General features: G+C 39.4%; 2 protein-coding genes across 7 annotated transcripts in view; both read right to left on the reverse strand.

The window, feature by feature from the left end:
• chrna2b (cholinergic receptor, nicotinic, alpha 2b (neuronal)) overlaps positions 1-1,858 on the reverse strand; it is a 10,200-nt gene extending 8,342 nt beyond the window's left edge. Inside the window, exon 1 of one of the 2 annotated variants that reach the window (XM_079643173.1) lies at positions 1,191-1,858. In XM_079643173.1, coding sequence (XP_079499299.1) covers positions 1,191-1,248 — 58 coding nt within the window. In that variant the 5' untranslated portion in view covers positions 1,249-1,858. Of the gene's footprint in view, positions 1-1,181 lie in introns of both variants that reach the window. The other variant, XM_079643172.1, reaches the window with a different exon arrangement.
• A 356-nt stretch (positions 1,859-2,214) lies between these two features.
• LOC307014689 (uncharacterized protein) lies at positions 2,215-13,541 on the reverse strand. Of its 5 annotated transcripts, none has more exons than XM_079642766.1 (3): positions 13,422-13,541; positions 4,302-4,840; positions 2,215-3,543 (listed from the first exon to the last, which is right to left on the reverse strand). In XM_079642766.1, exons 1-3 carry the CDS (start codon positions 13,422-13,424, stop codon positions 3,405-3,407), a joined length of 681 nt encoding a protein of 226 aa, XP_079498892.1. In that variant the 5' UTR covers positions 13,425-13,541; the 3' UTR covers positions 2,215-3,404. The 5 variants fall into 5 exon arrangements, with proteins under 5 accessions (XP_079498892.1, XP_079498894.1, XP_079498893.1 ...); XM_079642768.1 differs by having other exon boundaries at positions 13,381-13,517; XM_079642767.1 differs by lacking the exon at positions 13,422-13,541 and adding an exon at positions 9,179-9,307.
• Between the last annotated feature and the right edge of the window lie 3,378 nt (positions 13,542-16,919).

A 16,919-nucleotide genomic window follows, 5' to 3' on the forward strand; every position in this document is an offset into this window, starting at 1 on the left:
GCTGGACTGGTGCCAGGCCCCTTGGCGAGGTTTATGAAACACTGACCAGTTCAGATGACGGAGTCAGCAGCTTCTCAAGCCAGGGGCGCTCTTGTGAACTTGGGCTGTCAAATATTTAAGAGTAAAAAGTTCACTAAAATAACAAAATGTGACTGTGTTATCTGTGAGGTGAACTCAGTGACATAATGAGATGTATACTGGCACGAGATCAAGAACCGGCACTGATGCTGTAGCATGTTGAAATGGAGGGAGGAGTTTTTCTAATACAATTCATTTTGAAACCCTCTCTCACGTCACGTACGGCACAGAAAAACTCTTTCTTGCGTTTCAGAACTCATAAATACCAATTTAGAAGCTCCTTAATCAATAAATGCAGTAATGTGAAGCCTGATGCATTTGAAGTAAACTGAAATTGTTTTACATAATTTTAGAAACTGTATTCACAAACATGTCAATAAAATAGGTATTATCCAATTGAAAAATGTTCAAAAGGATGCAGTATAATGAATAGTGAAATTTAGCTCATATTTAATGAAACCATATAACCTGCTCCAAATTCTGACTACCAATATGCATCTTGATAATTTGCTTTTGTTAACCCTTCACCATTTACATCCACTTAAACTACTAAGGAGGAACGTTTTTTTCCACATTTAAAGGATTTTCAAATTTTTTTTTAACTGTAAGGATAACAACTTATTTCTATTTGTTCATTACCAAAGCTAAGTGCTGCGGAAGTGAAACATGGAAGGCTGCCTACATCTAAAAGTCGTGGGGAAACGAGTCTCTGGCAGAATTCATTTCTAAATGTCACATAAAGAAAAGGATACTGTCGCACGAGCTGAGGAAGTTAACTTGTTACGACTGTAATTTACAGTAAGCAAACTGTTCTAACAGTGTAATTTACAACATTTGAGAAATGCATTGTGGGAAATTAATTGATTGAAAGGTACATTTACGTGCTGCTACTTTCACGCCGGTAGAAGCTTATTATTATTTCAAAGTTTAGCTCTATCGTGAAATTAAATGTTTTGTAGCATTCAAGACTGTAAAAGAGTTAGCGTAATTTAAGTAAAATGTCGACTTTAACGTAACATTTGGCTTTTCTATGCCGTTTCGACAAGCTACTTCACTGTTTATGAAAGCCCCGGATAAAGTATTCCGTTTTAAAAAGTGCTTACCTGACTCACACAACAGTAGGGAGCAGAGAAAAGCCGTCCCCACAGAGAACAGGTGGTTGTGTCCCATTTTGTACTCTTCTGGTAAGAAGTCCAACTTCACTGGAGAGCATGGAGGTGAGTCCGTCCGCTGTCAAAACGTTAGCTTGAAATCGTGAATTGTGAGCAAAAGCTGTCATCTTCGCAGCCGGGAGGCATGTCAGGACAACTTCACCACTACTGTTAGTGTGGGCGGGGAGTGACAATCAAGAGACTCTGACTGAAAAACTTCACTGTCTTTCCCATTAAGCTCTGCCTCGATGAGTGTCACTATCCACACGTTAGCCCTGCCTCAGAGAGAGTAACGTGCATGTTGTTTCAGCGATCCAACAGCCTGCCCGCGGGCGCGAGGTCCTCGAGCCATCCGGTGCTGAAGCAAGGAGCGACTCTGTAGCTTACCTCTGGTGTAATTGTAGATTTCAATTCCAGTTCATAATACTGCCTCAATTCTAAGTATAAAATATCCCGTTTGTATGCCGAGTATATAACATCCAAACACATCTACCCATTTACGCACGGAAATTACGCGTCCTTGGTGCCCTAATCTAAGACTTCGATATCCATTTTATTTTAGTTTTAGTATCCCAATTTCCATCATAAGTAGCGTTGTAAGTGGCCACAGAGGTTTATAAGCTTCGCAAAATCCAGGACACATGTGAGTACTGAGCGTCTTTCATCTGGTACCTATAACAGTCCCTCCTCCTCCTCCTCCTCCTCCTCCTCCTCCTCCTCCTCCTCACACACACACACACACACACACACACACACACACACACACACACACACACACACACACACACACACACACACACACACACACACACACACGCACACACGCACACACACACACACACACACACACACACACACACACACACACACACACACACACACACACACACACACACACACACACACACACACACACACACCGAGACAGGATTCCCTTGAATTTGGCATGGGAAATAACTGACCAATAACTCAAATCTGCACCAAATTAGTAATTGTTTATTTATTTTATAAAACATTATAAAATGAGTGACATGTGCAACTGAAACGTCCATGGGATATTTCTGTAGGAGACAGCTAGAGGGCACACTAGGTGAATGCATATGCCTAGTGAAGTCCCCCCTAATTATTAATATGAGTAAGAGGTGAAAGCATGGCAGCAATAAAGAAAACAAGACTGATACATTGCTTGTTGATCTTTACTGGTATACCTTTGTCATACATTTCCCACATTCACATTACACCTTTGTATGATTTAAAACATGATTGGAAGTAGGGTTAAAGACAGTATAGCACAATGAAGCTGGATACACAACAATAGTGTGTTTCTTCTCACATTGTAACATCTTAATCCAGTTAAGAGACCCACAAATAATGTCCTCCTGATGTAAAATCTCAAAAACACTCCTTTAAACAATGTACGGATTCAGAGGTGCTTTGTTAAAATAGCTTCATCATGTTTTTGAAGGTGAGTTTCCTGCTTTATTCTTCCTTTTCACAGTAAGGAATTGTCTAATTTCTGATAAAACAGCTCGTCCGTCATCCACAGATTTGTGCATAGTTTCTCAAGAACCGAAAACAATACTTAATAACGATGCATTAGTTGCACTTTATCCTTTTTTTTATTGCAAAACAAAATGTCTATTGGAACACACTACTCCTCCTAAACGTATCCTGGCCTCCATCCTCGCCCTGGAACCAGATGGCCGACCCATAGTTTGTTTCTGGAAAAGACTAACGGAGCCATTATGTTTGGTCCCCGATGGCCAATCTAATTTGAGCTATAAACACTCAACTTGGCTAAAACCTGCACCGCATACTGTTACTACTGTTTGACCTCATCCAATACCCTGAATAAAGCCTGGATGGAAAATAATATTTTATGGGTTACGGGGTTTTAACTCGAGTGAAAGAGAAACTTGTTTTTTTCACCCAACAATCCTTCTCTGCTCTCATCCACCCTTGAACTTTCCTGTCATCTTTTAACCATGTTGATTCCTACAGTTGAGGGCTGATCTTGACGCATTGTTGCATCTCTGTAAAGCACATATAGTTTGATTCAATAAAATATAGAAATCTGGAAAGTTTTCCTCTTTATTTTGGGTCTCACAAAGGATACCAAAACCTCTTCACCATGTTGAAGGATGACATGAGGGCAGAAAGTCTCTTAAAACGTTCTTAGCGACGAATTCTGCCAATGTCTTTCAGCTGCTTGGTGAACGAAGCATGCAGGGCCTGCGATGAGATCTCCAGCCGCTTGGCGATGTCCACTGCAGCGCGGTGCATGTCTTCAAAAGCCGAGGACTCTTTTCTGATTCTGCTCCGGAAAGACAAACAATCCAAGTCACCAGGAGTGAAAGGAAGAGGAAGAAATGGGACAGATGTGGAGAGAAATGGTAAAGAGTGGCTCAGGACATCAAATACTCTTTAAGGCCAGTACATTACACTGCATTGCATTTAGCTGATGCTTTTATCCAAAGCAACCAGGAGCCTATCAAAAGCGACAATATGTAAAGGACAGAGTTGCTACTGAAGCTGTTTGTGTAATGCTAGACTCTTTCGGAGAGGAGATATATTGTATGAAATATAATGCAAAGCACAACAGAGACGACAAGAGGGTAATTTTGCATTTTAAAAAGTGTCAATTTAGAGGTGCACCATACTGTGTCTAATATCTGTAGTGACGTGAATGCTCTTTAGTATTCAAGTAGTAAACAGAAACCTATACGGCAATCTAGACTGCAAGCTGAGACCCAACGCAGGAGCCTTGCATCGTGATAATAACAATACTGCTCATTTCCTGTGATTGACGTGTGCATTATGAAAGACGAGAAGAAACAGCAGTCCTCACCACAGTCGCCTATTCCCGGATAAAAGATTGCCTCTCTCTGCCATAATTGAATACAGGTCTTTGCTCATAATTTTTCCAATTTCTGTTAACAGCATGGAGTTGTTTACCTCTTGAGTAAACCATAACAACTGGGCTTTTGTAAGGCGCTCTCTTTACCTTGAGCTTTTGGGAAGCCCAGCACATCAACTTCTTAACTTTTTGAAAAACACATTTATCGCACTCACTTCTGCAGCCCAGCATTCAACACTTCTCCCTCCAGCTGCTTTGCCATATCGTCTTCCGCTTTCTCCACCGCCTCGTGGCAACTCTTGTGGTCCCCTTGGATGCCGATGACATTTTCCTTAATCACATCTTCATAGCTCTGATCCCCCAGCTCTGCCCCCACAAACTGCACCAGGTTCTCCACCACAGCCTTGTTTCCATGCTGGATAGCCTGCAGGTAGGCCAGCTCCTCCTTCTGGGCCTTCAGCCTCCGAGCCGCAGCGGCGCTAGTGCTGAAGTGGACCGAGCATTTGTCCGGTTGGGGCTCATAATGCATTGTGGGGGATGGTGGTGGTGGTGAGGAAGCTGCTGATGTGATCCAGTCTTGATTGTTTCTCATCTTCACAGGCTCATCGCCAACTGCCTGAGACGTGTCATTGGTGGCCATTAACGCCGGGAAAATGTCAAAGCCTGAACCCCAATCTCCACTTTGGCAGAGAGTCGGGGTTGCCATGGACAACCAGGCCAAGATGAAGGGCATCCAACAACGCCACATTGTGCCCTGCGAAGAGTAGATGAGGTTAGTGACTGTGCATACTTAATTGACTTCCTGCAATTGATTCCACTCTGACATCTTAACAGTAAATTATAAACAGCCTGTTAGCTTAGCTTAACATGAAAACTGGAAACAACTGACATCTGGCTGTAGATTTATGTCTAAAGGGAAATGAGAGTGATGTAAAATGCATATTTAATGGACCTTGTTCAGCCCAGATAATGTGGAAGTTAGAGTTTTAGTACGATTCCCTTTCACATGCTAGTCTGCAATCTATTCTATACATGTGGTGAATGAGTTCCTTCAATTAATGTCTCAAGATATACATTTACCAGATAAGACACGATGCTTAGATAAATACATTTAAAATCATGTTTTAAGGCATCTTCCAAAAAATCCATATGTCTGCATAACTTTGACGCACTGAGGGATTATTAAGTGTGAACCCTCATTTGGCCACTATGTCCGTTTTTAATCCAAACCTGCTCAGTAATCAAGGATCAACATTTCATTTGACACAATTGAGCTGCGACTGCAAAGAACCACAGGCTGATTATTATGGACATTAGCACATCTTTAAGTGTAATCTGCTTTTCTATTTAACATTCGGCATCTTAATGTTGAAAAACGCTTTCATTAAATCACGCAAATATTATGGATATTTAATAAAGATGCACTTTTGGCTTTAAAGGCGAATGCGTAATGGGACTTAACTCTGACCTTTAATAACTTCCTTTATTGTGTGCTTTCCCAGCCGTCAATGCACCTTACAGTAATAAAGAAATAGCTTCTAATTCATCTTTAATATTGTAGTGACTACAAAAATGTGACACTCTGAATGTCACACTGCATATTATAGTGTTGATCATTGTATACTAATGTAGGGTTTATGAGCTTACAGCTTACTTTTTTCGATAGATTTTTAAATAATATGTCACTGACACTTTATATAAAGTTGTCTGAATGCCATATATATTTAATCAATAAAACAGGCTGCTTTAATGATTTAGTCATATTGAAAAATGGATATAAAAAGGACTTGGCAGTGGTATGGAAATGTCAACATTTACATCTTCTGTAATGTTTAATATCACAATTTAATATTCAGTTTATAGGGTTTTAATTATTATATCAATGACTTACTCGGCTAGAAATCAACATGACATCTCGAATGGTCTTTTAAGGAGAAAATACATGTTTTTCCTGGAACAATTAAATGACTTCAATGCTTTTTCATATTTTTCCAACACCAGTGCTGTAAAAATGTTGTGAGCTGCCTGTTATGTTTCCATTAGACATGGTCTCATACTCCGTGGTTGAGCCCTGGCTTAGCTATAGCGTGCGTTGTGTTAAGCTAGTCCTGTAAAAGATGAAATATCCCCTTTTGCAGGAGTGTTGTTTTTGGAAACTAGGCACTGTCTGGGGTTCTTTCATAACATCTTTTCACCTTGTAAATCTTTAAGAGTACACTGAGGACGCTGCTTTTGCACAATTTCTCACATCATATGTGACTTAGTCATGAATGGGGTTGGTTTTTCTCACAGTTTGTGCCCCTCCTCTCTGCATGTGTGCAACAGTGTCACGTTATCATTGTGCAGACTGCCATTCATTTTTCTCTCCTGGGCATCTGGAAATACATTTAAAAACATGAGCCAGGACTGTGAGATGGAGGTCTTGCAGAACTCTTTCTGCTGCCAGAGCACCTTTCGGTTTGAGCTGCAGTTTACTATCACAGCAGCTATTTCAACCTCTCATCACTGGAGTACAAATGTGAGCTGGTTGGCTTTCACCCTTTGCTATGTTTGTTGAGTAACGCTGAATTAAAGCCTACTCATGTTTGCTAAAACGGACACAGTAAAATCTTCTATTTATTTTAAGAGGAGTTGTGGTGTGGCCCAAACCCATAACATTACATGTCACTTATTAGACGCTTCTATCCAAAGCAACTTACATTCTCAATACTGCTGACAATCCCCACAGGAGCAATTTGGGGTGAAGTGTCTCGCCCAGGGACACAACGACATGCTGACTGCAGTGGGGTTTGAACCTGATCCAAACACCAATGCACAACCCACTGCACCACACGCCTCCATAACCAACTGTTGGCTGCTCCCCTCCCCTCCCCTCCCTCTGTTTCTGATCACTTTAAATGGGGACCTCACATTTGTTACAGCAGCTGTACTAAGAGTAAAACAGAAACCTTCATAGTATCCGGACTGCAAGAAGAGACACAGTCCAGGAGCTGTGCCTCAATTGTCAATCATTACTTTTAAAATAGAATTGATGTCACTAACTACATTTCCAGAGTCATGATGAGTGAATGAGGTTTGTTATTGGGACAGTTTAAAAAAACGTCCGACCCACTGCTGTATAGTTTGTGAATGTTATGCAACTTTTAACATTTGATGTTAAACCAACTTTGAAATTGGATTAGTAAGATTCACAGTTATATGTGATTTTTTTGTTGTGATGTTTTTCTTGAGGTGAAAGCATAAACCACTCGAATGCTGAATGGCGTCACAGTCTTCTCATTAGATGTCCAAAGCTTTTATTACTCCCAAGTTTTACTGCACTTGTTTGGGTGTGTGTAAATCAAAACCTCATGGCAGAGAGTGACAACACTCTCAGCCCAATGACAGCCAAATATAATTCATCCTAAAATACAACTTTTATTCTCTCTGCGGTCCTTTACTATCCCAGCAGTAAAAGGCACCAGTCAAAGGACATTTAGTGACATTAACTCAGTCTCTGATAACTAGAAACACACATGCTCCTCTCTGTGTCACACGTTGGCAGCAGCAGTGGCCTTTGTCTCTAGAAAGTGACGGCACAGTTTCCACGCTGGCGTCTTCTGGTTCAGTTGAAGCAGTGTTTGTGTTAGACTCTCCGAGGCCCCTAATGACCTTCTTTGGCTTCGCTGAGAAGGATCTGTCATTGTGAAGTGGCTTTTTTATAGGCTGACTTTTCTTTTGGCTTAAAATAGCAGGAGTTCGCCTGCAGAGTGGAAGAAGTTCACCGCCAATGGCTCAAACACCAAAGAGACATTTCCGCTCTTGTTTTTCATCTTTACAGCAGTTTTATTTAATGGTTCTTGAGAGAACAGCAGTCCAGTGATTATTGATTGATTGCTATACAACTAGGTTTAATTCATATTCATTCTTCCAATCTTGCTGTCAAGTGGACCTCAACTTTTTCATATTACTTTGACTGTGGCATTTATCGGCAAGTGTAGGCTGCACAATGACAATAAAATAAGAAAAAAAATCAGGATTATTATCCCACTTTGACAGAATGAATTAATCTGGACTAAAACTAACAATTACTTTCTTCATTAATCGATTTATGGTTTAATCCAGGGCTTCTCACCCTAAATTAACCACTATAATACCCTAAAGTTCAAGCTGACGTCTTGAAATACGTTTTTTTGTATGATCAACTATCCAAAACTAAACGCTATTCAACGTATCTAAAATATATCGAAGCACATTTAGGAATTTGTTCCAAAAATTTGTAAAGTAATTTGATTATCATAAAAGTTACCATATTCTTTTTATTCCGCTCAAATAATCGACAAATGTACTAAATAATGCAGCTTTAAAATGAATAGGATGAAAGGATGAATCAAGTCTTTTGCAGAGTTGCGTGGTTGTGATATATTTACAGAGGAAAGCTCTTGGTGCTCCTTGAATCTGAGACTCCTCCCTGGCAGCTTCCTGACTGGAGCAGAGCTAATCTGAGTGTTTTGTGATGTCGCTGCGGCTCAACCCTGTGGCCCCTCTTGTCGAGTCTGAACAGGTGTGTCTCACAGGTGTCACAACACTCAACCACCTCACTGTTGTTATGACGACATGCTCTTTGGCAACATGCCAGTACAACATACAGAGGCCGCACAGGTTCAGTGATGACACACAGCTCAATAATAGGTTATTTTGTGAATTGGAAACACTTGGCAGCATAATAATGTGAGAGATACACACCATACACACCATATAAACACAAATATCTTTAGATATTAACATGTACTATTCAAAAGTACCGTACAGGAAAAAAAGTAATTTGCCTTATTTTCTATTTAACTCTAAAGCAACTATCCACATAAATTACAGTATTCTATAACCAAACAACCATTTCAAGGCGTGTTTCTCTTCTTTTACCATCAGAATATCCGGTAAGAAATCCCCAGCTTCTCGTTCTCTCTCCAACTAAGTTTATATAAATCCATAAAACAAACTTACCAAACTCCAGTACATTTCTCACAGCTAAATTCTCCACTTTCTCATTAAAGCGAAACAATTGAAACGGCTCGGGACTACCATTCACAGGCACAGAGCACAAAATACTCACTTGGTTTCCTTCTTCATGTCAGGGAAAAAAATGCAGACACACGCACACACAATTAGGGTTTGGCTGCGGAGTGTGGCTGCTCTGTGCCCCTCTCTGCTGCTGGGAGGGGGAGCTAGGGGAGGGGGAGCTAGGGCAGGGGGATACTGGTAGAAAAGGCTGAAAGTGAATGATTTCTTTCTTTCTTTGCAGTGGAAAGAGGGGCTGTTGAAGGGAGGGAGAAAAAGGGGGAGTAATGTACTTCACATCTGTGGGTTCTGGTCGGGGACAGAGGAAGCATAAGGGTTCCTTAGTATGGGGGGAAATGTCTTTTTATGGCCATGCTGTATATATCACCTATTGATTTTAGGACTGGCCACATTAAAATATGTCTCAAGTATGTACTTTAATTTAAAACGTAAAAGCGCAACACCATCTATGTTCCCAGCTGATCTCATGAAAGTGTACAGTAGTGACGGGTTAACAATGCACTGTAAAGTCAAGTTGGCAGGGTTGCTTAATCTCCAATATTGTGGTTTGATTGTATTTGCTCTTATAAAATGAATTCTTAAAGACACAGAGCATTTAAATAGGGGGATGAAGTTATCAACTGATATCTAATTTTGACTTAATTTAGAACGTTTTTTTATTTGATGACACGACAATCGGATTCTTTAAACTTCTTAGTTTTGCATTTGATTTGAAAACCACTCTTTCCATTATAATGTTAAGATAACCGTGATCTATCCCTGTCTGTAGCCAAACGACCCTCATTTCAGAAAAGCCACAAAAGACAATGCTTACCATTCAGAATACAATACTGTTGGAGAAGCTTCTCATCTGTTGGAACAGCATCTCGTCTAACGACCAATCTGGTTATTTTGTTCGCAACGCTACATCCACCAAATGCTTTTTAACGCCAGGTATAAATGGGATCACTTTCATTTCCTCTCCCACCTACTTACACAGATGTTTTTGTCTCTTCAATGCAGAGTAATAGAGAGCAGAAACGGCAAGAAACGCTAATGCACATGTTTCTGGAATAATGCCACAGGCAGGTGAGTTCACTGACAAGGGGAAAAAAAGGAAATTCAATTCTTAATCTCGGAGGTACAAATCCATAACAGCTGCTGATGGCTACCAGTAATCCCGATCAGAAACGATTGAAATGATTCATGAAACCTACTGCATAACAATGTTTCCCCAGAGGCGGAATTTCAAAAGGGCGTGAGAGAGATCCATGATTTATATCAAACTCTTATCGACAACTGAGGCATATCAACATAGACAGTTGTCAGGTGCATTTGACTTATCTGAGAAGAGGATTAAACATTTCAAGTCATGGATAATCTGATATAGAGACATGATTATATGTTTTCTGGGTTGCTTATTTAGGATGAATTTATAATCATTACTGATTATACCCACGTGGAGCAAACTCACATGACCATCGGCAACTCCCTCAGCACTTAACGGTTATCTGTATTAACAATCATCAGTCTATCGCTCAATCTTGACGTCTGTGTATTTAGATATCTAATGATGTAGGACTGGTTTCCATTCACATATATTTGTAAAGTCTTAAGCTGTTTTTCGCCTTTCTTTAGAGTTTTCACCATATTCTTTTTATTATTATTTAAACTACTTCCCTAGTTCACCTAAAATGTGTTTGCCACTTGAATAGAAAAAGCTCTAATGCGATACTGCATTGATGTAAAGAAATAGGAAAAATGTGATTCATTTTGGAAACTGACTGGCTTTTATAGCTGACACTCGTGTTACCATGGTGGTCAAATCCTTTGCATAAAAGTGTAGCCTCTTGTAAAGTTAGATTGTTTCCTTCAGAGTTCACGGTATTTTCATGCTCAAATCGCATATCCGTTTTGCTTTCACATCATAAACCTTTCAACTGTAAGCAGACCGGTTCTTCCAGGTGGTCTCAATCTGAATTCCTTCTTGGTCTGCTCCAGAGCTTTTACACCAGACAAAATGAAGCATACAAATTAGGCAAACACACCAGAATGAGTTTTTAACTAAACAAACGCATTGTGTGCAAAATCCTTAGTCATCTAAATCAACTTAATGATCTACATTGCAATGGTTGAAGTTTTTTTTACATTTGATTTGATAAGCCCTCTCGTTACCCAAAAGCAGAATAACCCATTCCTTTCAAATAAGTAATTTCCTATTTATCTTGTATTTCTTCATTATTTCTAAGTATTGTTATTAGTATTTTAATTTCTAAGTATGTCAGAGAATCTTGAAAAAGACATGACAACATATTTGAGTCACACATGTTACCCTCGTGTTGCAACAGACCAGATGGTCCTGTCAAACATCACGGTGTTAAAAGTGCTCGGCCATAGACAAGTATGCAGCATATCCAAGATGCTCCGTTTTACCCGGGATCCGGCTCCATATGGGAGCTGTTTTTCATTCTCAATGTAAACCATGTCACACAACTGACTGCAAAATCCTTGACTTCTGCACTGAATGTCACATGAAATGTAGCAGCTTCCATTACGTGGGTTGGAAAAAATGTTTAAGAGATGGCTCTTTGAAATGTCCAATAGGTGGAACATCCAGATATTCACAACTGCGCAAGGGAAATAGATTATTCAACCACAAAAGTTTGATTTGCTTTTAGGAGACGTGGATGAATTCTCTAATGGGACATGTTCTGACGGCTGAAGCTTGATAATCATATCTTTTGAAGAAGAAATCAGAATGCGAGACATAGTTAATGATTATTAAATGATGCAGTTTTATTGTATTTTGATCCAATTTGGCCTTGAAAGCAACATGTTCCACTATACGTTCTTTGATGTCTAATGAAAGCAGAATGTGAGTTCACACAATGTTCCACTGGAGTGTTTACAAAATTCATTGTACATTAGACTGTGACCGTGAATATATTGACCAATATAGCGCTTTCTAATTGCCCGGCACCTTGTGTACCCCGAGGGCTGTTATTGACCAAGGCCAAGGACTCAGAGCTCTGTGCAGCCAGTTATCCTCAGCAGTGTGCGAGCAATGAATGTGCAGCTGCTGATAAACTCTGCTAATCCACTCTGGGAGCCTAACACAGTCCAGGCTTCTCTTACTGCTCACAACCAGTGTGCTCTGCCACTTTTTCCATGTTCCCCTTCTACAGATTGGGAAGCTTTGCAAGTAACATGCAGGGATTTGTGCCAACGTTCACTTTTTAAATCTGTCAAATTTGTTGAAATAATTAACAAATCTGTCACTGTAGATGTTCTTTGATATTTGGGCTGTTGCCATTGGATATTGTGTTACAGTGACATTGTTTTTTGGAGGAACCTGACAAGCACAGACAAGGCACACTTATAAAGTTACACTTGAACGCACCACGAATCTGACATACATTCTGATATGCCATGCACACGGAGGAAATACAGTATGCGAGAAAGCAAAAGTTGAATCCAAAAAATCAAAAGGAAACAAAGAAATATAGTGACAACTTGGTACTTGCTGGTACAGTCATCTAAAAGGCTGCTTATTTTGGGTTGAAAACAAGTGGTTTCAACACCTGCTCATTGTGGCCAAAAAAAGGAATATAAATTATATTTAACTACTCATTTTATTTCTTTAAATCACTTGCACATCTTATGCCTGTTTCATTCTGATTTTACTTTATGCAACCAGTGGGCATATGTAGACGGAGAGCCTGCAAAATGCAATTTACTCCAACAATGTTATTTTTGCCAGTAAATCACACTGTCAATTGTTTTGTAATTCTTACCGACATATTGCTACAGCAGCTTGTTGGCTTATAAAGACTTCAGTGGATTGACTCTTGAAAGCCAGTTCCACTGCCTTGCCTTGATTAAATCTAGTGCAGCCGGCGTCAGCATGTTGTGCAACTACCAAACTAACTTTTGGACTTCTGTGTTTTTGCAATTTCCTGTCTGAGATGGTGATGTTGTTGAGATGCCCCAGTGTTGACTATAATGAGGATTGTTGTGATCTTAAATGAAATGGCCTATAATTTTGCTTAATATGCACATTTGTTACAATTACATATATGGACTTTTGAGCTGCCGTACGATTACATTGCATATTTTGACTCTTTAGAAAATGTTGGCTAGGACTCTGCTGATGCTGCATATTACCAAAATGTCGGTGTGCTATGGTAGCAAGAGCAGTGCTTTCAAAGAAGCAGGATGAGCTGTGATTGCCTATGATGGATGTAAGCTCCAACTCACCCACTGCTACCGTGTGATATCTGTCTCTTCAAATCCCTCACCATAACCAAGGGTGCCACAGGTCACAAGGACACCAAAAGGGCCATCACGCCCTCTGCAAACGGGGCACTTGACTGCACTTAATGCTGCACATCTTGTTCTTCAAAAACAGGACCGTGAACCCTCAATGGCGATTAAAGGGAAACAGAAAGAATATAAGTCTCATCCGGGTGCAGCCAAAGGGTACGTGGTTCAGCACAAGCTGTCTGGGCTCTGTTAAGTGTTTCACAACAGATGCCAACCGCGAAAAAAGAAAAAGCAGACCTCCCTCCAGACTTCGTTATATAAGTCAAGCAGCAGGAAATGAGACGGCCTGAGGATATTGCGAACACTGATCAATCAGACTGGCACTGATATGGACCAATGGAAATGCAAGTATCTGCACATATTAAAGGCAGTGTTCTTTTACATCCCAGCTTAGGTGTAATGTGATTAAACATCCCTGGATAAATATAAGATAAATGGTTTGAAGGCAAGTCAAAATGTAATCAGGCAAACATAATTACCCGGTTTGTATGCTTCCTGGAGACCATGAGGACAGAATAGACGTCTGCATAATGGAAGTCTGTGCAGGACTCTTACAGTTATTTCACCACTTACCCGAAAGGCAACCAAACAATATTCAATGTAAATTCAATGATGGATACAAATATTATATTATGGGGAAACAAAGCACAGCACTGCAAAAATATATATATTAAGCTTAAATATTTACTTCCTGTCTGATGTTTGTTTCCTATTATGCAACCTATACATATATTTGGAAAAAATTCAACACTGAAAATGTGCCCTTAATCAAGACAACTCTGCACATGTGGAAAGTGCTGTTGACCATTAAACTGCAATATCATCAAAAACTTGGACGTCTTCCACAGTGTTGCTCGCTGGTCATTAAACTCAAGAGAAATAACGCACTGTTGAATCCTTGCTCACCGTTTTCCTGTGGTTATTTTATTGATTGATGTGGCTTAGGACAGTTGTGTTGTTCCAGCAGGAGGGGAATACACTCCTGAAGAAGCCATAATCACGTCCTCCAAACAGAGGTGTAAAGTAAATGGACTGTCAGATGTTACAGATAACACATTTCACAAGAACTTGTTTTCCATGTTGGTAAATCTTAGTGGGTTTTTAACTGACAATATATTGTCTAGTCCACATTAATGTTATCTAGGTATTGTCTGCAGTTTCATAGACCTTTTTCCAGACAATGACGGCACAGTGTTGGACAAGAATGGAGCAGGAAAATAGAAAAAAGTTAGAAGACATGACCCCTATTTAAAGAATGACCATGATACATAAGATTTCAGCCTTTAAAAAGTATTCACATTTTAAACAATCTGCAATGCAGTATATATCATTTTAATCTTTAATATTTAAAGACATTACTTACGATAAACTGGGATGCACAGTCATCATTGTATTTCTTCACCAAACATTCATTGAGAAAATAATGGGTCGTTGCAGACTTACACAGAAACATTGTATTTTTATAACGAACAAATGTATTTCCACCAAGTAACACAAGCATGTATAGCCGTGATGTTTTGTTTTCTTCTCACAAACAGCATTGAGTACTACTTCCCCTTTCAAGAATGAAAAAATACAACCTTAGAGAAAGTGGAGGAAGCTCTTTTTTGTATTATATGCACCATCATACTTATTGCTGGGCTGAAATGCAGGCAAGGAGGTTCCAATTAGCGAATATGAATGGTTTGATGTTCAGTAACAGAATTACCACCGCTGGTGCCTGAGGCAATATGTATAAAGCAAGGACATTTGCAAATGTTATCACAGGAGTTGGACAACATTGAAATAAATGTAATGCAGCGTGGAAATATGTCCTGAGAAATTACCATAGATGTCTAAACGGTACTCTGACAGACAAAAAAAACATCACAAAGACAGCGTTGTGTTGGATTGCCCTCTGACTATAGAGATGTTCACTCTACAGCTGCCTTGTGTACAGTATGTGATCACTTTACGGGCCCATTGCTGGTGGTTGTAGTAGGACTTCCTGTCATGGAATTACCCGGGAGCTGTGCATCTAAATGTATACCTTGCATGTTTTGCCAATTTGAATTAGATGTGACAGCAATGATTAAAGGACTGGTGATTAAAGGGATTTCTCTGATGAATATTTATTTTTCTGGAAATGAAAATAATGAAAGCCTGCACCTGATCATATAGGTTCTAGGTTGTATCATTAATTAATATACATATAACTTTTTTCGTAGCGCAAAGTCATCCATAATATCTTAACAAATCACCGCAGTCCTCTGGCTGAGATATTGAAAAATAAATGAAGTGACAGGTAAAGTAACATAAGACAATTACAGTTAATTTAACATAATTAGCTGTCAAAAAATACACTGAGATCTACTCTTCAGTACTTGTTGCAATGCAAAGCAGTTTTAAGCAACAGAACACAGCAATACTGGAAAACAAAAAAATAGTTGTGCTATGCCACTGTAAGAAGTTGTGTCCTAGTTGGACCAGCTTCCACCAGTTCAACAGTGAAAGAGAAGCTATTACTGAGGTCCTTGTTTGTCTGCATGCCCCCCCTCTCCCACCCACTGGCAGATGTTAAGTGTACTGTCTGACCTTTTTGCCGTTGGTTGTTTGATGTGATGGTGTCAGTAAAGCGGCCTCTGGCCACTTACTGTAGCCTGCTGTAGCCCTTGAGGTAAATAGGAGAAATCACAGCAGGACAGGAAAAACTTTAGGAAAACAACATTTAAGAACTCTTGGAGATCATTGGCCACAGTCAAGCTAAGATCTCGAGTTTAAAGAAAGTATTTCTTTAGGCTTTGCCAATGTTTTTTCTTCTTTCATTCTTTCTTTTTTAGGTTTCCTGCAGTCTCCTACACGCTTATCCCTATTTTTGGTCCTATTTTTTATCATCCTTTTTTCCCCCAGCTCTCCCTTTTCTTGCAAATATCCATGAAGTTAAGAATATTGTTAGAAAAGCGATAAGGGACCTTTAGGCAGCAATTTACTCAATATAGCAAGTAGAGAACTAAGTCTGTTATACCATGTAAGTCACAGTTGGAGATGCACTTGGGGTGTTGAGGATGTTTGATTAGGTTGGACACATTTATCTTTTGTACCATTATGATACTTTGATCTTTTCCATACATCTACTGTACATGAATTTAATTTGAGGAGCCGTAATGTATCAGAGAGAAGGGTATGATTCCAAGAAAAAAGTTAACTCAACCTTTTTATTAAAAGAGTGCAGGTGTGCATCATGACATTTATTTGATGAGCAGTTTCCTTCCTAGATTGTTTTATTTTAATATTGTAGTTGCCTGTAGAGGTGAGATATCTACTATTTTACAAGAAAAGATAGTATTTTCCTATACACTTTTTTAAATGATTGAGAAAAATCTATATCTCATAAAGTATTTTCTGTCTATTTAAATTTCAAAGCCTAATTTCTTTAAAGTGGTGAAAATACAGTATATCTAGTTACAAATTTAAAATATAGATTTAAAGGGTTC

This window comes from Notothenia rossii (genome assembly GCF_949606895.1).
Source record: "Notothenia rossii genome assembly, chromosome: 8".
NCBI lineage: Eukaryota > Metazoa > Chordata > Actinopteri > Perciformes > Nototheniidae > Notothenia > Notothenia rossii.